The 23,766-nt window shown below is 38.6% G+C and overlaps 1 protein-coding gene across 5 annotated transcripts in view; it reads left to right on the top strand.

Annotated features, from left to right (window-relative positions):
* The window catches only part of LOC307033598 (uncharacterized protein), a 127,804-nt gene that overhangs the window by 4,484 nt on the left and 99,554 nt on the right, over positions 1 to 23,766 (top strand). Inside the window, exons 3-4 of one of the 5 annotated variants that reach the window (XM_079672129.1) lie at positions 7,465 to 8,290; positions 19,147 to 19,290. The exons of 1 other annotated variant lie outside the window; for it this stretch is intronic. In XM_079672129.1, the coding sequence (XP_079528255.1) occupies positions 7,465 to 8,290; positions 19,147 to 19,181 (861 nt within the window). In that variant the 3' untranslated portion in view covers positions 19,182 to 19,290. Of the gene's footprint in view, positions 1 to 297; positions 401 to 7,464; positions 10,327 to 19,146; positions 19,291 to 23,766 lie in introns of those variants that run through there. 3 more of the 5 variants (XM_079672128.1, XM_079672130.1, XM_079672127.1) reach the window with 3 other exon arrangements.

The raw sequence follows: 23,766 nt of genomic DNA, 5'->3' as shown, positions 1-23,766 counted from the left end.
TGTTGGGGCCAGTGATAATGAATGTCTACCCCTGAGTACTCATCATAATATGCGGCTGGCCATAGGAGGGGGGTGGCAATATTCATTTCCAACAATATTAGTTTTGAACCCACGTTTGAAAAGAAGGACACAGAGGGGGGATATATATTAGTGCAACACAGTCTCACTCCCTGAACGTCCAGGAGCGACGGTTGGTCAGGGTCCTATGGCATGCAGTTGTGACGCGCCGAGTCTCCTTCAGCTTCATAAACGGACGCAAAAAGTTTTCAACTGATTGCAATGTATTCCCATCGGCAGCGGTTGACGCTCAGGGAAGCACCGCATCGGTCCATGTCAGCGGCAGTTAAAGGCAATGTGAGCGTCCATTCCCATTGGATAACGGAGGATTTTACACCCGGAAGTAAGTATTCTCCTTACTGTCGATTGATTTGACAGTGATATCTCCACTACTCATCAACTCAAAAACACCAGATTATCCTTGTTAATTACACAACATTGATTGGTTTAAATTGTGTGCAATGCTTTTGTATTTTTGCCCTTCGATTCGGAGAAATCGAAGGGTCACAAGCTCCTCCAACAGTGCAACACAATAAAACAGTAAAGAAAAAAAGTGAAATAGTGCAATAAGAGTCTATATACAAGTGATTGGAATATGATATACAGTATTTGACAAATCATTTCTAAGTAGCAGCCAGATGAATGGATTATGGATGTTGTTTCTAAGTTCAGGTGTTTAATAGTCTTCTGGCCTGTGGGCAGTGGCGGCGCCAGAGTATTTTTCTTGGGTAGTCTATGGTAGGGCTAACCCATACAGTGGTGGGGCTCGAGTCAGTATTTGTAATGTAATTACATACACGCTATATCGCACCCCTTGACAGTGAAACGCCACGCGTGAGGCTTTTATTAGCCTCCTTTTATCAGCTAAATTACATCGAGAGCAACAGGTGTGAGTTAAACAATACAATAGCCTATTCTGCTAATTCCACGTTGTTACAACATGCTACGCAGCGGCAGAAACAAGAAAAGTTTGCATATAGAATTGACACGGAGAGGGAGAGAGAGAGAGGGAGAATGAGGGAGAGGGAGAGAGAGAGAGAGACACAGACACACACAGGTAAACGGGGAGAGACAGATACAGCACACAACAGGTGGCCTGTGTCTCTATTGTCATACAAAACACTTTTTCAAATGACCCATTATTACGAAATATATTCAAAACTCACTATTGACGTTCTCAAAGTAGCGCGATCCGCCGGTTGTTGTGCTTGGAAGCGAAAATGTCAATGACACGCTGGACATCCAGTGCCTTACTCCTCTGCTTATTGATAGCCAGCAGGCCCAGGTTGCTGTTCCGTGCATCACCACTGCTGTTTCTTAGATAATTCTTGATGCGACGGAGACAGAAGAAGCTGCGTTCGCAGCCAGCAGAGGTCACAGGCAGAGTCAGGGAAATGCTTATGAGTCTGTGTAAATCCGTAAAGGCATCCTTGTAGGGTCGCATTAAAGCGCCTGTTCGACTTGTTGTACCTCAATGCGAGGGCATTTAAGAACAAATCTATCCATCCGAAATATACAATTAATCCTAGAAGTTCTGCTCTCTGTCTGCAATTTACTCGGCGCGAGTTTGGGGACTTTTCACTGTGAACGTGACGTATCAGTAAAGCATGCAAGCAAGACCCAACGTTTCGTTGCTCTGATTGGCTGTAGGTCTATTCAAATTGCATTCGGAGGCGTTTTGATCTGACCGCGGCCGTGCTGATATTATAACGCGAGAGAATATCACACCTTTAGTGTATAAAACTCCCCCACTACTTAGACTATTCCTTACACCCCTCTAGCATAAGCCCGAATGGTCTCAATCATATTGCGTCAGTAACGTGCACTTCAGGATCAGTTTGTGTGCTGTGGACACGACCGGTAGATTTTCGCAATCCGTGTTCTCAACATGCTTACTTTAGCATAATTTTTCATGGTCGGGCTAAGGTAGGGCTAAGCCATTTCTTGGTATGGCTATAGCCTACCCCAGCCATACCCTGGCGCCGCCACTGCCTGTGGGATGAAGCTGTCCCTGAGTCTGGTGGTTTTAGTCCGGATGCTGCAGTACCGCCTGCCACACGGCAGCAGACAGAACAGTTTTTGGCTTGGGTGATGGGGGTCTTTTATAATCCTGAGGGCTTTCTTTAAGGTTAACCTGGTATTTTTACTCCACTACATTTATTTTAGTTACTTTACAGATTTGGATTAATGATGTGAAATATAAACAACCCTTAAATCAGACTTTAGTTACACCCGAGTAAAATTCAGTGAAGGTGGTTGTCAAGTGCAAACAATCAGGCGAGATATTTGATAGTTGGTGCTTGAGAAGACACAAAATGTATCTGCGGATCCCTATAAAGCATACTCATTACTCGTTATTCTCTAATTGTTCATCAAAAACTGTATATAATGGCTATTTTGCACATCCCTTTCAAGATTTCAAGATTTTCAATTTTCTAAACATACGATTGAATCCCAAACTGGACTCTTCAAATGTGCATAGTGAGCAGCCCAAGCTGATAAACAAGAAAATCAATTTGGCAATGTAGGATATTGGTTTGGTAAATGTCTGGAGAGAAATAAATCCTTCAAAGAGGGACTATACTTGTTTTTCTAATCCACATTTGGCTCATTCAAGGATTGATTATTTTCAAACCTTTGGTAAAGATCTACACAGGGTGGGGGGCTGCAACATGGGGATCATGGCTAACCGAGGCTAACCGATAAGCACCTGCATGTGTGTATGAGAATGGCCCTGACACAATTTCAGCCCAGATTTACAAACTCCTGGCAGGACAAGCTCAAGCTCAATTCTCACACTGAATTAAAAAAAAGTGAGTGAGGGACTGAGGGAAATAAAGAGGAACTTTAAAACTGTTCAATTGTTATGATGTGTAAAGACTGATATTGTTCTATAATCGTCTGAAACTGTTAAGTCATGATGTGAAACGGTTAACAAAGAAAAAGGGAAACTCAAGCTGCTGCTACACTTTATTGTATTGATCTAAAATTAAGCACTTTTAAGATGCACACATTTTCGAAAGCTTTTTTATTTATTTTCTCTATTTTATTTGTAAATGCAGCACGAGAGGAACGTTACACATATCCACAGTATTTATTGTATATCTGTATAGTTCAAAGTTAATTGACAATAAATATTGTTGTTTTTGAATTGTACTTTCATTTGATTGGAAGTCAATTGTTGATTACATGCAGATGTTGATAAAGCTACTGGCTACTTCAATATCACACTAATTCATAAAGCAAGTTAGACATTTTGATGTTCCGGACCTTTGCATGGGGAGATTTTCTCTAACTGGACCTCGTTGAATTTTAGTTGAATACCCCTGCTCTATATGATAGACCCAGGGCCATAATCAAAATGAATGGAGCCGTTTCAAATTCCTTTCCATTGGAGCGGGGAACGAGACAGGGCTTCCCAATTAGCCCTCTCTTGTTTGCAATCTTTATCGAACCTCTGAGCCAGTGGATTATTCAGAATAACAATATCAAGAGAATAGTAATGAATGGGGTGGAACAAAAATATCTCCTTATTTGCTGATGACATTTAAGTGTATTTATCCAATCCAGAACAATCTCTGGTACAGTTATTTTCAATTTTAGAACAATATGGATCCTTCTCTGGATACAAACTGAATGTTTTGAAAAGACAAATTCTGAGTTTTTAGTACTTCCCCTCAGTAAATATGAAGAAAAACTATGAATTGAGGTGGGATGCTGAATCCATGAAGTACTACCTTTGAACCAAAAGATTAGGGAAGACATAAGGAGATGGGACCTTGTTCCTGTTCTCAATTTTAGCTTACGCATTGAATCGGTCAAAATGTTTATTTTGCAGAGACTGCTGTATCTCTTCCAGTCCCTTTCACTAGAACTATCTAACCAACAATTTCAGGAGTGGGATAAACATATCTCAAGGTACATTTGGCAGGGGCGAAGGCCAAGATTTGAAATATGAAATTTGAAATTGATTTAAATTTGAATCGTTATATTTGGGTGCTTTACCAACAGAAATGTTTTCCTCTAAAGATAAATATATATTTCGACTCCTGCTGCTTGCAAGAAAGCCATCACCAGAATGTGGTTAAAACCAGAAAAACCTACTTTGGATGAGTGGATTGACATTGTGTATGATATTTTTAAGATGGAAAGGATAACCCTTGCTTTGAGATTGCAAAAGGGAATCTTTTTGTCAAGATGGGAAAAATGGATAATCTATGTTACACCAATACGACCATCAAAGCAATAGCAGTAGCAAATATTCAAACGAAAATTTTGAAGGCCGAAGTGGAGAAGGGTTCCATGTGAACAGCAGTTGAACATGGGTCAGTCGGTCCTAAGAGATGGGTGAACGCCGTCTAGAAGGGATTTTTATATATATAAAAAAAAATCTTTTTTCTTTCTATGAATAAGTTGCAGGTACACCCCCATAACCCTGTTCGTACTGTATATCATGTTATAGCATGTTTGAGGGTCAGTGAGGCCTGCCTCTGTATTATCCACAAATATGTAAGTTATATTTGTGATTTCACTGTTAACTACAGAAGGCTTACAGAGAATATTGTATTATCTATGACTGTATACATGTGAAAAGCTGAATACAAAATAATTTAAAAAAGGAAGAGCTCTTTATTTTTCTCACACTGCCTCTGCTGCAGCACCTCTGTTCACCCTCTGTCTGAAACCTGATCCTTAGTCAAAATTCTAAGGAAAAGGTGAAAAGGTGTGAAAAAAAGTAAAGATTTTTTTTAAGTCAAAATTATAATTCAGAAACATTTAGATTATTATATTAGTTTGGAAACATCTCAATACTGTAATTCTGAAACATGTAAATATAAAAAAGATAAAACAATGTTATAACCTAATTAAGAAAAAATCTGAATTCTGAAAAAATAGTCAGAAGAAAATGCAGTAAAATCATGAAAAAAAAGTAAGAATTCTGAAAAAAACTGTATTGTGAAAAAAAAATACTATAATAGATATGCTATGTGTTATAATTATTGATCATTAACCTGTTAAGCCCTGAGCCTGTTTTCAGGTCTCAGGCTTGAAAATAGCATTCCCAGAACAAATGACTATATCTTCAATTCTAAAAGCGGTAAATTAATAATCTTTGTTCTCAAAGCAATCATAAACCTGTGAGTTGGATGTAGAAGAGTCAGAATAAATATAGATTTTTTTTATTTTAAAGTAAATTCAGATTGAACATAGTAAAAAAAAGTATTGTGTCCGTCCAAAAAAAGAAAATTCCTTATAGTGAAACCACCCTTGAATGATGGGATAGTAGACAAAAAGCTTTAGGAATCCAAACTGTAACATATAATAAGTACCTTGTATCAGGATTGATGCAAAACAAGTGCAATTTGACCTTTTTAGAGAGATTTAGAAATAAATAAAACATATCTTAAGTCAATTGGTTGTATTTGCCATATCTCTGGAACCCATCGGTCGATGTTGATGATTGACACCACTTTTGAACCGTTAGAGCAAATAGAATCGAGGTGAAGTCCCTCAAATCCATCTAAATATTACCATTGGTGAATAAAGTGGTAAGCAGCCAGAATGCCCAAAACCGGAAGCTGGGTTGTAGCTCTCATCTTATGATGGATTATCAGTAATCATTCAAAAGGGACACAGACACATTGGATTAACCTTCAGCAGCGTTTGTATGCGTTTTAACACAACTTTTGGTCAGAAAACAGCAAAGGTAAGAAGTATTTGCCTTTTTGCTTCCGTAATGCTAAATTGTGTGTTGTCTGTTGTCTGGTTTTGCCTTCGCTTCGCAGTGATGATACTCATACCTCTGGAATCTGTGGAAGCTTTCATTTGATATCTTGTTTTTTCAGATCAGATATGTAATACAAATATTTCTACCGTGAGTTCTGTGCAACATTATTTTGCTAAGTGGTCATTCAGAGGCTTGGTATTACCCTTGTGTTTTGTTTTAGCTAAAAATGGTTAATATTGTCTGATAGCTGAGTTTCTTCCCATTAAGTGGGTATGACACATTAATTGGTTGTTAAATGTTAAGAAGCCCTGAGACACAGTTTCGTGAATATTGTTGTTTTTAGCCCCCGGGGGCGGGGACTCTGGGATTAAAAGGTTAAAGTGTTATCAAAGCTGGTAAAGCTGCAGCTAGTTTTAATGACTTTGTTAATGCAGGGTAGCTTGTGAATTTACTCCAGGTGGAACTAAAGTCTGATTTAAGACTTGATTATATTTCATATCATTAATGTAGATCTGTAAAGTAACTAAAGGTATTAAATATATGTAGTGGAGTAAAAGTACACCATTTACCTCTGAACTGTCATGGAGTAGAAGTACTAAGTAGCATAAAATGGAAATACCTCATTTTTCCCCCGTCAACATCTTGCAAGAAACAGCGTCTGAGGGCTTCTTAACATTTAACAAACTATGAATGTGTCATATCCACTTAATGGGAAGAAACTCAGCAAACTGACGATATGAACCATTTTTAGCTAAACAAAAAACAAGTCTAACGCCGACCCTCTGAATTAGCACATAACTCACGGTAGAAACACTCCACCACTTATCGGATCTGCACAAAAAATACATCAGCTAGCAAACTGAGATTCCACAGATTCCAGAAATATAAGTATCATCACTGAGCGACCAGAACTCGCGGCATGGGAAGCAAACTCAGACATCACACAACGTAGCTTTACGGAGCTAAAACGTGAATAGTCTTACCTTTGCTGTTGTTCTGATCAAAAGTTGTGTTCAATGGCATCAAAACGACAAAAATGCTGCTGAAGGTTAATCCAATGTCTCTGTGTCCCTTTGAAATGATTACTGATAATCCATCTTCATATTTACTAGTTTGAGCCAAGGTTTCAGTTTTCAGTTTTCATAGCGTAACATAGCTTTCGACTGCGTGCGCGTCATTCTCACTCCTGTTACGTGCCGTAGTGGGTGCTTGTGTGTGTGGGTGTTTGTGTGTCTCTCTCTCTTTCCCCCTGATTCTCTCTAGAACCATGTAAACAGTAAGTATTATGAAAAAAGTCGCAATTCCGAAAAATGATGTCACAATTCTGAAAAAAGTCAATTTTACGAAAAATAAATCTGAAAAATAATGAGCATTTCAGAATTCTTAAAATAAACAATTGCCTCTGAAAAATATAACAAATCAGATAAAACAAATTCTGAGAAAATGTGGAGAAAATGTGATTTAAATCAAATTCAGAAAGAAATTCAGAAATCTGAAAAAGATAAAATAATTCAGAAAGTCAGAACTCAGAAATAAAGTAACATTTCGACTAAAGTCCTTCAAATAAAAGAAAACATAATCACATTTGGTCATATTAAATCAAATGGGTTTGTTTTATTTTTGTAGATCTCTGCACGACGGCCTCTCACTGACTCTTTGTCTCTCGCTGTATATTTTAGGAATGGAGAAGAAGAAAGCAAACCGAACCTCACATCTGTGACCAGTGTAACGAATCCTTCACAACATCTAATACTTCAAAGATTCATCAATGCATTCACACTGGAGAGAAATCCTACAGCTGTGACAAATGTGGGAAAACTTTAATTACTCCAGGTGAACTTAAGTCCCATTATCGTATTCACACTGGAGAGAAACCGTACTCGTGTGAAGAGTGTGGGAAAACCTTTGCTCAGAAAGGCAACCTTTCATCTCATCAGCGCATTCACACTGGAGAGAAACCCTACAGCTGTGACCAGTGTGGGAAAACCTTTGCTCGGAAAGGCAACCTTTCATCTCATCGGCGAATCCACACTGGAGAGAAACCACACAGCTGTGAAGAATGTGGGAAAACGTTCACTATATCAAGTAAACTCAAAGGCCATCAACGTATTCACATGGGAGAGAAACCATACAGCTGTGAAGAGTGTGGGAAAACTTTCACTATATCAAGTCACCTCACAATCCACCATCGTATTCACACAGGAGAGAAACCATACAGCTGTGAAGAGTGTGGGAAAACGTTCACTACATCAGGTGATCTCCAAACACATAATCGTATTCATACTGGAGAGAAACCCTACAGCTGTGACCAGTGTGACAAGTCATTCACTTCATCAGGTCATCTTAAGAGACATCATCGTATTCACACAGGAGAGAAACCATACTGGTGTGAGCAATGTGGGAAAACTTTTACTCAATCAAATGATCTCACAATCCATCATCGTATTCACACAGGAGAGAAACCATACTGGTGTGAAGAGTGTGAAAAAACGTTCACTACATCAGGTGAGCTCCAAATACATTGTCGTATTCACACCGGAGAGAAACCATACAGCTGTGACCAGTGTGACAAGTCATTCACTTCATCAGGTTATCTTAAGCGCCATCGTCGTATTCACACCGGAGAGAAACCCTACTGGTGTGAGCAATGTGGGAAAACCTTTTCTCAATTTAGTAATCTTAAAACCCACACATTTACTCACACTGGAGAGAAACCATACAGCTGTGAAAAGTGTGACAAGTCATTCACTACATCAGGTCATCTTAAGAGGCATCATCGTATACACACTTGAGATAAGCCATACTGATGTGAACAGTGTGGGAAAGCCTTTATTCAAATCAGTTCCCCTTTAGATCCCACCAGCGCACTCACTCTGCATCCATCTGATCCTTTTCTGCGTCAAGCTAGCATTCCCCCATCTTTTGTCCAAACGTAAAGCTGACCAACAGTGACTTTACGTTCTAATAAATATGTTTTTTATGGACTACATGCAGCCCTCCCAAAATCCTGTTGTCCTCACACACTTAGAATGTATGTGAGTGCTCTGGTTAATGCAAATGTTTTTTGATTTACATAAAGCAGCCTTATACTGTTGCTGCGTTGCTCAAAGTAACAATGATATGTCTACCAGGAGTCTGTAAATGAGACGTTTAGGGAACATCTGTAAATAGAAGCATCTCTTGATGGTCTATATATATTTCTTAATACAGTCTTTATGTATAATACTTCTTAATCCATTATCCGTTATTTATACAGTTGCAATTTTAGTGAGCATTGAGTTCAGAAAAAGGCTCTTGCTATTTTTTGTTGTCCAACATTCACTGAATATTTTTATTTCACATTAATATTCAATTGAAATTACATTTCACTTGTTAGACGCTTTTATACAAAGCCACTTACATACATTCAGTACTGTGGGCAATCCCCACAGGAGCAATTTGGGGTGAAGTGTCTTGCCCAGGGACACAACGGCATGCTGACTGCAGTGGGACTCGAACTTGCTACCCCCTGATTCGAAGTTCAGCGCACTACCCACTGAGCCACAGCCTCCCATATGTTTGAGTTTGCTTTTGTGCCCCTTTTTAAGTGAACTTATAAAGCATTTAGGCAGCGTCCACACGGCGGCGTGCGCTGAAGCTTGCCGTTGAGCTTGTCTGAAACTCGACCAACAACCAATCACATGAATCTCCCGCCCCGGACACACAAGCACGCGGTTTGATTGGCTAGAGCTTGTACTGGCATATGATTTGATTGGCTGGCGCTTCCGCCGAAGCTTCAAAAGTTGAACATTGCTCAACTTTTGAAGCGAGCAAAGCGAAGCAACGCTCCCACAATGCAGTTCGGAAAAGCGTGACGTCACCCCATTCAAAGTTAATGGGCAGAAGCGTTGAAGCTTCAACGCACGCCGCAGTGTGGAGAGGCTGTAAGGCACGTTGGGTATGAGAAGAGAGACTCTTTGGGTTTCTTTAAACTCTGATATAATCTGATTTTATCTCATATTCATTATTTGACTTCATTGTGATGGCGCTTTGCTTTCTGTGTTCACAGTAAATGTTGTTTGAGAAAATAAAATAAATTTCAAAATTCAAGTTTAGACGGGAGTTTTGTGTTAAAAAAGTACAATATTTCTCTGGATATCTAATGTCCCTGAAGACAACATGACTACAGAAGGCCTGTCACTCATGTGAAATCCCTCTCAGCTAAGCCCCACCCCCTGAGGCAATTTTATGGCCAAATGTCTGAAATCAAAAAGATACAATTCTGCATCTGATAAGAAGAATGACTGGCGCTTCCGCCGAATAATTTTTCTAAATAGAAATAAAAAAGTTACCAAAGAAATTGCTAAACCGTATAAAACATTTCTAATTACTTAAAATCACTTTGCATTAGGTTTTTATGAATGGTCTTCATTTGCTTTATTTGAACTGTTGGTCAATTGAATCTGAAATAATAATTGTTAGTAAATTAATAATTATATTCCGGAATTATTTTATTTTTTGCAACATGAATGTTGTTCCTTTCTTTAATAACTTATTTTGTAAATGCCACATCTTATTATTAAAGTTAATATTATATATTCATATTTTATTTATTATATATTTTTTATTATTATAATATATATATATATTTTAATTAAGTATTCATAATTGGAGCAACTTTAACAACGCCACATTTTCCCCTCAGATAAATAACGTTATTAATTTATTTTTAATATATTGGCTTTCATTCTTTCATTTTTTTTTCCTTGTATTTCAACGTTTATTGAAAAACTACAACTCCAGTATTTCCCCTACCATTGTCTTGGCGGGGCCCTGCCTGAAATTCAAGGTGTTTTTTTAATTTAAAAAATATATATATATAGCACCAAATTACAACTGAAGTTATCCATCTACGGTCACTTTTCACATGTGCTCTTTTATTAAATAAAGTAAACGCCTATGTTATTTATCCTGTGCATGTTTCAGTGTCCACGGCTTTGCGTATTCACATTCTCCCTCCGCTCTGTTTCTGAAGGGCGGGGCTCCGCTCCCCACCCCCAAACACACACACACACACACACACACACACACGAATGCACACACTCACAATCAGAGACAAGAGCGGAGAAAAGGAGGAGAATAACAAAGTGTAAAAAAGTCGCAGTATTGCCCCGAGCTCTGCTGTCTGCCCGCTTGTGTGTGTGTGTGTGTGTGTGTGTGTGTCCCCCGAGTTTCAAATTTGTTTATTATTATTTTTTAACCTCAAGCCGTTAACTTCACGGAGGAGAAGGACACACACAGCCTGCCCAGGTGGACGCGCGCAAACGCGACAACGAACGTAGCGTGCGCATTCTAAAAATAGCTCACAGATGGTGAGCAGGTACCGCGGTTTTGAACTACAGTATTGAATTTGACAGAAAACAACAATGAAACGCCAGCAGGAGAATAGTCTAATGAGTTGGGTGAAAAAAAAAAGACAGGAGATGTGAGTTGGTTTATTCAGTAAATTAGCTCAGGATAATTGGATGTTCTGTCTACTCCTGTTGATGTGAGGCTAATGCAGGATTTGCTAGCTTGATGCTAAATTTAGCGGCAGGGTTGCAGCAGGTATGTTATATGCTGTAATCAGGTGATTTAAATGTATCAATGAAAGGAAGAAGTGTAGGCTACATGATAAGAAGGGAATACAGTTTGAATAAAAGTAATACAATACAGTGTAACAGTGTACTGTATTACTTTTTAATGTACATATACTTTGTTACTGTACGATATCAATAACAATAATCCACAGCTCCTCTCTCTGCTCCAGAGGATTAAAAAAATTCGGAAATGTTCGCAAATGTTTTTCGCAGCACCCTGCCAAGGCAGTAAACCTAGGGGAAACACTGAACTCCCAGGATGCATCAGCTGTTATCCGCCCTTGATAACAGTAATACACTCGTTGAGACTGTAAAGGATACACTGGACATTGATGTATTATAATAAGTCATAGCTTTTATTTGAGTCATTAGGTTTTAAAAGTTATAAAATTATCTAGAAGCTGAATTCAGATTTATTTTATCTCTCCATTCATCTGACTGACAGAGAGCGGGAGACGGGAGGCAGGGCTTAAAGGAAAACTACTGTGCATGCTCTGTGGGTCCGCATCCGGGTACTTCTGCTCTCTACCATGCTCTCAGGCAGGATCCAGTTTTTGTAAAACTGTGATATATTAGAATATAACCCGTTTCTCTCAGGAGAAGATGAGAAGAGGGGAGCTTTAGAACAATTCCACCTCTTCATCCGGGTCCTTATCTGCTGTTAGCTGCTCCATGCTAGGTGACTAATGCTAGTCGATGAACATCAATAAACTGAAGAACAAAGAGGAGCAGAAACACCGGGTAATACTGAGTACGTTTACTGTAACACTGAATAGTTTAATACTGATAATATTGTGTGCTTTAAAACTGATAATACTGAGTACTTTTACTATAATACTGAGTACTTTTACCACTGATATTACTGAGTACTTTTACTATAACACTGAGTAGTTTAATACTGATAATATTGTGTACTTTAAAACTGATAATACTGAGTACCTTTACTATAAAACTGCATACTTTTACTACTGATAATACTGAGTACTTTTACTAAAATACTGAGAACTTTTACTACTGATAATACTGAGTACGTTTACTAAAATACAGAGTAATTTCACTACGAATAATACTGAGTACTTTTATATAATACCAAATACTTTTGCTACTGATAATACTTAACACTTTTACCGCTGAGCATGAGGCTAAAAATGAGGCTGTACTTTTACAGCTGGTACTTTAGTACATGAATGTTTGTCTTATATATCTTGCACTGAGGTGTTTAGGAATATAAGTAAACAAGATTTCACCACCGTGTACTTTGAGACAAATGCTGTATTTTAGAGGTGGGAGAAGTACTCAGATCTTGTATTAAAAGTAGCATCAAAATAAAGTTAAATTACCAAAAGTAAAAGTATTCATTTTGCAGATTGGTCCATATCAGAATAATATATATGATATGTTTTATAATGATTGATCATTAAAGTGTTCTCAAAGCTGGTAAAGGTGCAGCTAGTTTGAATGACTTTGTATACTGCAAGGTAGCTTGTGAATTTACTCCAGGTGGAACTAAAGTCTGATTCAACACTTGATTAGATTTCACATCATTCATCCACATCTGTGAAGTAACTAAAGGGATTAAATACATGTAGTGGAGTAAAAGTACACCATGTACCTCTGAAGTGTAGCGGAGTAGAAGTAGCATATATTGTAAATACTCAAGTAAAGTACAAGTACCTCTATACAGGACTGTCTCAGAAAATTAGAATATTGTGATAAAGTTCTTTATTTTCTGTAATGCAATTTAAAAAAAAAAAAAAAAAAAAAAAAAATGTCATACATTCTGGATTCATTACAAATCAACTGAAATATTGCAAGCCTTTTATTATTTTAATATTGCTGATTATGGCATACAGCTTAAGAAAACTCAAATATCCTATCTCTAAATATTAGAATATCATGAAAAAGTATACTAGTAGGGTGTTCAACGAATCACTTGAATCGTCTAATTAACTCGAAACACCTGCAAGGGTTTCCTGAGCCTTGAAAAACACTCAGCTTGGTTCAGTAAACTAAATCACAAGTATGGGGAAGACTGCTGATCTGACTGCTGTCCAGAGGACCGTCATTGACACCCTCCATCAGGAGGGTAAGACACAAAAAGAAATTTCTCAAAGAGCAAGCTGTTCACAGAGTGCAGTTTCAAAGCACATCCACAAAAAGTCTGTTGGAAGGGGGAAATGTGGCAGGAAACGCTGCACAACCAAGAGAGATGACCGCAGCCTTAACAGCATTGTGAAGAAGAGTCGCTTCCAGAATTTGGGGGAGCTTCAAAGACAGTGGACTGAAGCTGGAGTCCAGGTATCAAAAGTCACTGTTCACAGACGTGTCCGGGAAATGGGCTACAATAGCCGTATTCCCATGGTCAAGCCACTTCTGAACTCAAGACAACGGAAGAGGCGTCTGACTTGGGCTAAGGAAAAGAAGCACTGGACAGTTGCACAGTGGTCCAAAGTCCTCTTTTCCGACGAAAGCAAGTTTTGTATTTCATTTGGAAGTCAAGGCGCCAGAGTCTGGAGAAAGGCTGGAGAGGAGCAAAATCCAAGTTGCTTGAAATCCAGTGTGAAGTTCCCACAGTCAGTGATGGTTTGGGGAGCCATGTCAGCTGCTGGTGTTGGTCCACTGTGTTTCATCAAGCCCAGAGTAAATGCAGCTGTGTACCAAGAGATTTTAGAGCACTACATGCTTCCGTCTGCTGAAAAGCACTATGGAGATGAGGAATTCATTTTCCAGCATGATCTGGCACCTGCCCACAGTGCCAAAACCACCAGTAACTGGTGTACTGACCATGGCATTACTGTCCTCGATTGGCCTGCAAATTCCCCTGACCTGAACCCCATAGAGAATATGTGGGGTATTGTGAAGAAGAAGCTGAAAGACACCAGACCCAACAATGCTAATGAGCTAAAGGCCGCTGTTGAAGCATCCTGGGCATCCATAACACCTCAGCAATGCCACAGGCTGATTGCCTCCATGCCACGCCGCATTGATGCAGTAATCCGTGCAAAAGGATTCCCAACCAAGTACTGAGTGCATTAATGGACATTTTCAAATGTTTGATTGTGTTTTGCTGTTATAAATCTTTTTTTTTTACTTGGTCTGAGGAACTATTCTAATTTTTTGAGATAGGATTTTTGAGTTTTCTTAAGCTGTATGCCATAATCAGCAATATTAAAATAATAAAAGGCTTGCAATATTTCAGTTGATTTGTAATGAATCCAGAATGTATGACATTTTTGTTTTTTTAATTGCATTACAGAAAATAAAGAACTTTATCACAATATTCTAATTTTCTGAGACAGTCCTGTAGTTGTACTTAAGTACAGTACTTGAGTAAACGCACTTCCCACCTCTGCTGCTAAGCTACTTCTTAGCTGTAGATTGGTTTTGTGTTGATTATAGTGTTAACAGACACCCTATCCGTTTTTAAGAGTGCGCTTAAGACCTTCCTTTTTGATAAAGCTTATAGTTAGGGCTGATTAGATTCAGCCCCTAGTTTTGCTGATATAGGCTTAGTTTGTCGGGGGACATCTTACTTCTTCCTTCTCTCTGTCTGTACCTGTGTACTCTCATGTTCCGATTAACCTAGCTTCCCCAAATTTCTTTTTGGTGTCTATCTACGCCGGGATCCGGAGTCATGGATGATCCTGTTGCTGTGGTCCTGAGTCCGGATCGCAAGCCCTGGATCTTGAGTCGTGGCTGTGGTCCTGGATCATAAGTCCTGGATGGATATCCTCGTGGATTCATCTTCCTATTATACACACATGCATTTCCAAAGATTTGGACTACCTATGTTGCAAATGTATTATCTTTTCAATTTACACACGGCATCTATTGCACGTCTGTCCATCCTGGGAGAGGGATCCCTCCTCTGTTGCTCTCCCTGAGGTTTCTCCCATGTTTCCCTTTAAACTGTGGGTTTTCTCCAGAAGTTTTTCCTTGTACGATGTGAGGGTCTAAGGACATTGACAAATTTTAGTGAGCTTTGAGTTCAGAAAGGTTCTTGGCATTTTTTGTTGCCCAACATTCACTGAATGTTTTTATTTCACATTGATGTTCAATTGAAATGTTTGAGTTAACTGGTTTGCCCTTTTAAAACACTAAGACACATTGGGTATGAGAAGAGAGACACAAGATACTTGTAATGTGAGACTCAGTCGCAGTTATCCAGGTTATAACTGAATTGATCCGAGTTTGGGAAGATCTGGGAATATCTCAAATTACAGTTTATTTAGCTGTAATTTGAGATATTTTTGACAAAAGACGGACGCCAATTTGAAAAAAATACGTTTCAGAAAACTTTTGAGGCAAGAGATAAACAGTACACTAACATAATCTTGATTTGTGTTTGATCAAGACTGCATATTTTGCCAATTAAAATAAGCGTAGGTTGAGAAAAAGGACACCACATGATGGCTGTATGTTCAGAAACGTTCAAAACCAGAAACAGTACATATACATTTTGTGTCAGTTATTTGTAATTTGTAACATTGTAAGCATGTTTTAATAAGCATTTAAAAATGTTCAATTAATTTCAGAAAAGCTCTTATAACATGAATGGCATGGTGGTTTTAGTTAACGTAAGCTACCTTTGTTATTAGCTAACATTAAGATTAGCCTGCCAGGAGTCTTAGTTATATTGACCTTATAAACATTAAATACCCACATTGAATGAGTAAAAATCATAAGGTTAGTGAGAAATGAGTAAAGTACTTCTATAGCCTTGTTATGCTTCAGTTCAAAAGTTAATGTTTTTCCTTTTATGAAATATTCTATTTCCCGGGTTAAACTGCTAGCCTTGTTAAGCTGCATTGAAGGTATTTTGTTTTTCTGTTCCTTAATCTGCTGAGTATCTTCTCTAATAATCTGTTTGGTTAATCAAATGTTGTGACTGGAAACTTATTGTGGGATGTTTTTCATAGTTCCTGTTCCCAGTAAGCAGTCTGTTCCGGTCTTACAGAATATCAACCTGACGCAGCGTGAATGAGCTGGAGGGCTTTCAGGGAACTACAAAGAGACTTTTGTTTCCCATGTTTCACAACAGCATGGTGTCTCTCCAGTGTGATTGGCTGATGGATTTTAAGGTGACTTCCCTCATTCTCAGACCGATCAACAGCTTCAAGCCTGAAGCCCCCAGATCAGTGTGTGAACCAAATGACTAAAAGCATATTCAGAGACACAGAACAAGCTTTTGGACAAGTTTCCTTTTTATTATGAAATGAAACAAAACATGTCATATACTTTTTTCTTTTGGGGGAAAACTTGCAAAGGTTCAATTGAAAATAAAAAATTACAAAAAAAGTATATACATTTGTAAAAATACATTAGAGAGGAAACTGTGGAGAGAAGCCCAGAAAATAACTACTCAGCTATCAGGCTAGCTTGGCTCTGAAACATATTCAACATGATGGAGTGTGAACGCTCTGGTGGACTTTAAGGGAACTACCATGAGGACATTTGCTCTCACATTTGTTGTCACATTTATACTGTTTCTATCCAGTGTGAGTGCATTCATGTTGCTTAAGGTTACTTGATGATGACAACAATTTCCCACACGTTTCACACCAGTACGGTTTCACTCCAGTGTGAGTGCGTTGGTGGGATTTAAGGATACTACCCTGAGAAAATGTGTTCCCACATTGGTCACAGCTGTAGGGTTTCTCTCCGGTGTGTGTTCGTTCATGTCGTCTAAAATCACTCAATAATCTGAACAATTTCCCACACGTTTCACACGAGTAGGGTTTCTCTCCAATGTGGATGCGCTGGTGGGCTTGAAGAGCACATTTAAGAGCAAACATTTTCCCACACAGATCACAGCTGTACGGTTTCTCTCCAGTATGGATGCCTTTGTGGACTTTTAAGTTACTATCTCTAGAAAACGTTTTCCCACACAGGTCACAGTTGTACAGTTTCTCTCCAGTATGAACTCTGATGCCTCTTTAAGTCTGTAGATCCTTTGAAGGATTTGTCACACAGATCACAGATGTGAAGTTTGAGTCCCTGTGTTCCTCTCTGGTTCTAAAGCAACATACATACAGAGAGAGACATTCATTAAGTACAGTTTTTGACAATCTTTTGCAACATGCCTTCTTGAACAAAAACAAAAGTAATTGAGCTATCATTTTCAACTAATCGTTCTCAACAAGTGTTATTAAATAACTGTTAAAGAATCACTCAAATGCAGCGGTAAAGGTAAAACTATTTTAAACATACTGAAAGTACCAGCAACAAAAGCCCTAATTCTGCATAATATTAAATATAATAGTAAAAATGAATGTGTTGATTACTTAAATGCTGGTTATCGAGGAGTTTCTTTTGATATTGACATTATTTTTCAATTTAAATATTTTGTATTTCCTTTATTACTAATTATATTTCCACATGTTTACCTCTTTATAGCACTTAAAGTTTCCAAATGTTGTAATTGTTTTTAATCGATATTTCCATACATTTTTTATAAATTATTCATTTATTTCCACACTTATCATTACCTTACGAGACATTTGACTTGGTGTTGTGGCGCAAACATAAAAGTAGAACAGAAATAGTGAGAGTGTTCTGACCTGAGAGCTGCTGCTCCTCTGCTGATCCTCCATCTAGTCTCTGGGCTCTGACTGTCTGCACAAGTCGTGCAGCTCTTATATGAAGAGCTCTGTTTCCTGATGGTCCCTCCCCCAAACTAACAGGAATTTGGGAGGGACAAATCTCTGCAGAACTCAAGTGGGGGAGGGGGTCCCGGCAGTCAGACACTTCAGGCTGGGAGCCTGACCCTAAAACCAACAAATAGATGCAAAACAACCAAAACTGTAATGGGAATGAGTTCAAATACATTCATAACGCTGAATATAGATGCTTTTACCACTCTTATTTATTGTGTCTATTTTTTACTGCAGTGAGTGTTGCCAAGGACATTTCTTTGTACTTTGTATGATGACAAAAAAGATATATTCTATTATATTCTAAAACGATCAAAAATAGTTGAAAAATAACTTAAAGACAAAGAAAATTAATTAAAATAGATTTAAAAAGAACAAAGTGAATGAAAAACACTCAAAATAGATGCTAAACTACCAAAAGTAGATGTCAAATTACAAAAGATATACTCAAGAATAATGCACATAGATTCAAAGGGACTAAAATAGTTGCACAGTCTGAAAATAGATGTACAGAAGCAAAAGTAGTTGAAAAAGGACAGAAACTGAGCAATGGGAGGGCCCTGACACCATCCCCCGTTACTCCTTCCTCCAGCTCCAGCCTCACACAATCATCATCATCATCACAGAGCCCCCTCCCTTTTGTTTGCGTTCTTTTCCTTTGTTTTGGTATTTCTATGGCCAATTAAATTGTATTCATAGTACACAATAGCCATGAATGTGGCGACTGTGGCTGCGAGGGAGTGCGGTCGTCTTTCAACCAGAAGGTTGTGGGTTCGATCCCAGCCCATGCAGTCAACATGTCGATGTATCCTTGGGCAAGATACTTAACCCTGAGTTCCTCCCGATGGCATGGCCAACGGTGTGTGAATGTTAGTTCCTAGAGTAAGGTGCACTGCTCTGTGTGAATGGGTGAACGACATGTGTAAAGCGCTTTGAGGGGTCGTAAAGACTGGATAAAGCGCTATATACGTACAGTCCATTTACCATTTACCATTTTAGTTTAGACCGGTCTACTAAAATATTATTTATAGGTTGTTCCTATTTTAATCACTCCTGAGTTAACTCTTTTTGTTCTTTTCCCCTTTTACAGGTGAAATAATTACAGTTTCAACATCAATGAAATGAGACAATTGTACCACAAGTCATAATTTGAAAGAACGTCCAAAATAAAGTGTCTCTTTCAATCCAGGTACAACTTAAATTCAGTTCAGAAATAAAGTGAGTTCAGTTCCAACTCTGTTGTGGTTTGTTTTCAGTTCTAAACTTATAATCTGTTCTGATGAAATCAAATAAACTCCAGTACTCCTACCACTCAGCGAGTTCACCTCATTTCCTTTGGGAAACCAGGAAGTCCTCACGTTGTCGCAAAGATCTACAGAGGTCCGTGGGTCCGGCCTCCATCTTATTTCATAGCGTTGTCCTCTCACACTCGCAGCACCGTCTAGGATCAATTTCTTATCCAGTCCAAAAAACATGTACTGTACAACAGGTGATGAAAGAAAAATAAATAACTAACATAATAAATCAAATAATACATTATCATCACTACTGTAAACTGTACTTAAGCTGTTTTTCTCTCTCTCAATACGGCTTACAATGAGGCTCAAAATGGCGGCTTTACTGTCGTTTACATGTCTCGTTTATCTAATTTACACAAAATAACACATATTCCTGGTTGTAAAACACCAATTAAAGCCACATATTTTCAGCCAAACTAAATATCAATTAAATTACAGTTAAAGACATGTTCATAGCTTCCCTTACAGCTAACACACTTTCCAACGAAAAGGTTTTTTGTTTTGTTTGTTTTTTATGGTTGATTTGGCAGGGACAAAGCACAGTGACGAACACTTAAAACATTACAAATGTGTCAAACGTAACAGTACCAGATTTAGCTTTGAGCTAATTTCCATCCGCAGTCCCTCACATAAAACATTTTAGAAAATTACATTTTACAAACATAGCACAAACAAAATACATGATATGCAAACAGTGCAAAAGATCAAGAGCAGCATATACAAGTATTTACCACATGGCAGTACAATGTAGCAGCTATGAAATATAAAGTGCAAGACAAGACAAAAGAGCTACCTAAAGTGCAAGAGGAGATACCCCTGTGTTAAAGTGCATTTAGCGGTGATTGCACGACTGTTTGTTTCTCATCCATTCTTTGAGTTGACCTTTAAAGCTATTGAGAGTGGGACAATCCTGTATCTCAGTTGAGAGGCTATTCCAGAAAGAGCTGCCTTTGATGGAGAGTACATTTTGTCCAAAAGTGGTCCGTCTACAGTGGACCTCACAGTCTCCTCTGGTTTCTGACCTAGTGCAGCGTCCAGTTTGACTCACCAAAACAATATTGGTTAATCTCTATACTGTCTACTGGGTTAGCCGACCGTGTGGATGGTATTTTTAGCTTTTTTAAATCAACTTTTACGTAGATTTACTGGTTCTCATCTGTTGCTCCGTGCTTCTCTCTCTCTCCTGCTAGCTGCCTGGCTGCTGAGCACACATCCCTTAAAGGGAAAGGGCCGTTGCTATTTTTGTCATCCTACTTTCATTTATTTTAAAGGCATGATATCATTGACCAATTTTAAACTTGTATTTTAATGAAATAACTTCTTAATGACTTTTATGCTTTTTAATATAATACCAATATTTATTTAAAGCATATTTACACACTTACATGATTTAATTTACTATGTTTTAATGTGGGTTACATATGTATTTAGTAACACAAAAAAACAATAATGCTGACACATGGGTACTAGAAGTAAACAACTGTGTAGGATTAAAAAAAAGACTTCCCTCCTTCCCAGACAGATGAGACAAGCCGGAAGCCTGAAGCCCCCAGCCCCAGCCCCCCTCCATAAACGACCAATGCATCACAAATTAGCAGAACCGGTTCAACTGTTGCTAGGGATTAGATTCATTCTTCTTCTGCTCCTTAAACAGAACCTTTGTTAATTACCTGTGCATATATACATATAATGATGGGCTAAATTAGTGTTACAGATAATCATTGGGGAGCTAGCCAGGAAGAGTAGCTTGAATTAAATAAATATAAATTATTTTACATTTTGGAAACATGTTTTAATATGTGTGCTTTCATATTTTTTAATGAAATGTAACATTTCAAATATATATTATTATTTGCAAAATGATTCAAGTAGTTAAATTACTTTTTATTTAGACTTTTCTCGATTTTCTTTTGGGCAACCTTTTGGAGTCATTGAGTATTTAAACTCCAGACTTTTTCGGGAATTATTATTTTTAGTATTTCTTTTTATTATTTTACAATTGCTTCTTGACCAAACCGCCCCTTTTTGCTAATTTTGGGCTTTCCTCATCAGATCTCACTCTTCACTACTCCCATGTTTGTGGAGGGGGGTGGGGGGCTACCCTTCTTCTCCTCTGAAGTCAACAACCCCCCCTTGTCTTTCAGGTTTTAATGAAGGATAGTTTAACTGTGAATGAGCTGTGATCAGTGTGTGAACAAAATGACTAAAAGCATATTCAGAGACACAGAAAAAGCTTTTGGACAAGTTTCCGTTTTTATAATAAAATAAAACAAAGCATGTCAGATACTTTTTTTCTATTTGTGTGAAAACTTGCAAAGGTTCAATTGAAAATACAAAAAGAAGTATATACATTTATAAAAAAGGAAGATATTTCAGTGAAAAATACACAAAGCTGGTAAATGCGTTGGCGTCTGGCGCAGTGGGTTGTGCATACTTGTTCAGATCAGGGGGTCACAGGTTCCAACCCCAAAAGCCTTGCAGATATTCAAGAAGGGCACTTTGTGTACAATGTGTAAACAAAGACTAAGCTAACTTATTACGGACGGGTGGCGCAATGGTCTGTGCGTTTGATGTCCACAGTACATGTATAATATCATTGTGTACTTGCAAAAGCGCCTTGATGACCTCGAGGTGTGAAGATGGCCGGTGTGGCGCAGTGCGCTGTGCAATGATTATCAGATCAGCCGCTGCTGCGTCTAAGGCCGTTGTGTCCTTGGGCAAGACGCTTCACCTGAACTTGCTCCTGTTGTCCACAGTAGATTACCATTACATCTACATGTATAATCTACATTATGATCTGTATTTGTAATGTGTATTTGTAAAGAGCTTTGAGTCATTGATAAAGCGCTTTTTTTTCTCAAAACACTTAACACAATTCTCAAAACCACACACCCAAAGTGCAAAACACCTCATTTTTCTTGCAAAAGGAAGCACTGCACCCAAAACTACAGAAACACTTACCAAAACCTAACTTTTACACCAAATGGCACACACTTCACTTATAGTACAAGACACTTTGTCCAACCGACTACACACTCTGGTACTTTATCTAAAGCACACTCCTCGTTTCCCTCTATGTAGAGAATTCTGCATATAAAGATTGTTCAAGTGTACAAAAATATGTGCAGAGACAAACATATATTGTTGTTATACTTGGATTTTTCTCAGAAAATTGGTGCAACATTCATGCAGAACAAATAGAAACAGTTGTGTAAACAAAAAGGATGCCTCAAACACAGTAAATGTAAAGGAAAACTTTGAAGAAAACAAAAAACCAGAGGAGAGAAAAGTGCTTAGGGTGCATCTCGCCGCATAGCTGGGTCTGGCCACAGCACCTCATCCACATCACAAGCAATATCTTCCCCGGCTAAACCTCAATGGAAGAAGCGTCTTGAGTGTCCTATCCGTCCCTGGATAGCACTCATATCAATGTCATCACCAAAATGTGCAGAAACACCAATATTCTGTTGAAGCAAAACATTTGTATTTCTCTCCACAACGAAATGTATGCACAGCAAACAGTTGCAGTTGTGTGAACCAAAAGTATGCTCTCTATCGGATACAGTAAATGGAGAAGACAGCTTTAACCGTTATGCAGCAAAAACACTATTCAATTTGAGTTCAGTTCATCCTCCCTCTCTCTCTCTCTCTCTCTCTCTCTCTCATCCTCCCCCTATCTCTTATCCTCCTTCTCTATCTCATCCTCCCTCTCTCTTATCCTCCCTCTACCTCTTCCTCTTGCTGTTATCCATATATCCATTGTTGTTGTAAAAAGTTCTTACATGAAGCCTTTTTCTAGTGCCTTCATCCTGATTGATGAGTCAACAATAAAGCGGGGTGGTGTTTATGTTCATTTGGCATGTGTATTTGTCGATTGGTTCATGTGTGTAGCATTTTGAATGGCAGTGTTTTGCAAACAAGTGAATATGTCAGATTTATATGTCTTACTTAGAGAACCGTGTGCAGTGTTTTGCAAAAAGTGCCAAGTTGAATTGCAAATTGGGTGCAAAATGTGTTTAGAGTTTTGGAGATTTGAGCTGAGGTTTTGGCATCTCCCTTAGGGATAAGGGGAGAAGTTCAGTCATCCGGGAGGGACTCGGAGTCAAACCGCACCTCCTTTGCGTCGAAAGGAGCTAGTTGAGGTGGTTCGGGCACCTAGTTAGGATGCCACCTGGGCGCCTCCCTAGGGAAGTGTTCCAGGCACGTCCAGCTGGGAGGAGACCGAGGGGTAGACCTAGAACAAGGTGGAGGGATTATATCTCTTCGCTGGACTTGGAGCGCCTTGGGACCCCCCAGTCAGAGCTGGTTGATGTGGCCAGGGAAAGGAACGTTTGGGGCTCTCTGCTGGAACTGATACCTCCGCGACCCGACCACAGATAAGCGGGAGAAGATGGATGGATGGTTGCTGGTTA

Source organism: Notothenia rossii (genome assembly GCF_949606895.1).
Source record: "Notothenia rossii genome assembly, chromosome: 3".
In the NCBI taxonomy this organism is placed as follows: domain Eukaryota; kingdom Metazoa; phylum Chordata; class Actinopteri; order Perciformes; family Nototheniidae; genus Notothenia; species Notothenia rossii.
This window is presented reverse-complemented; position numbering and strand designations above follow the sequence as displayed.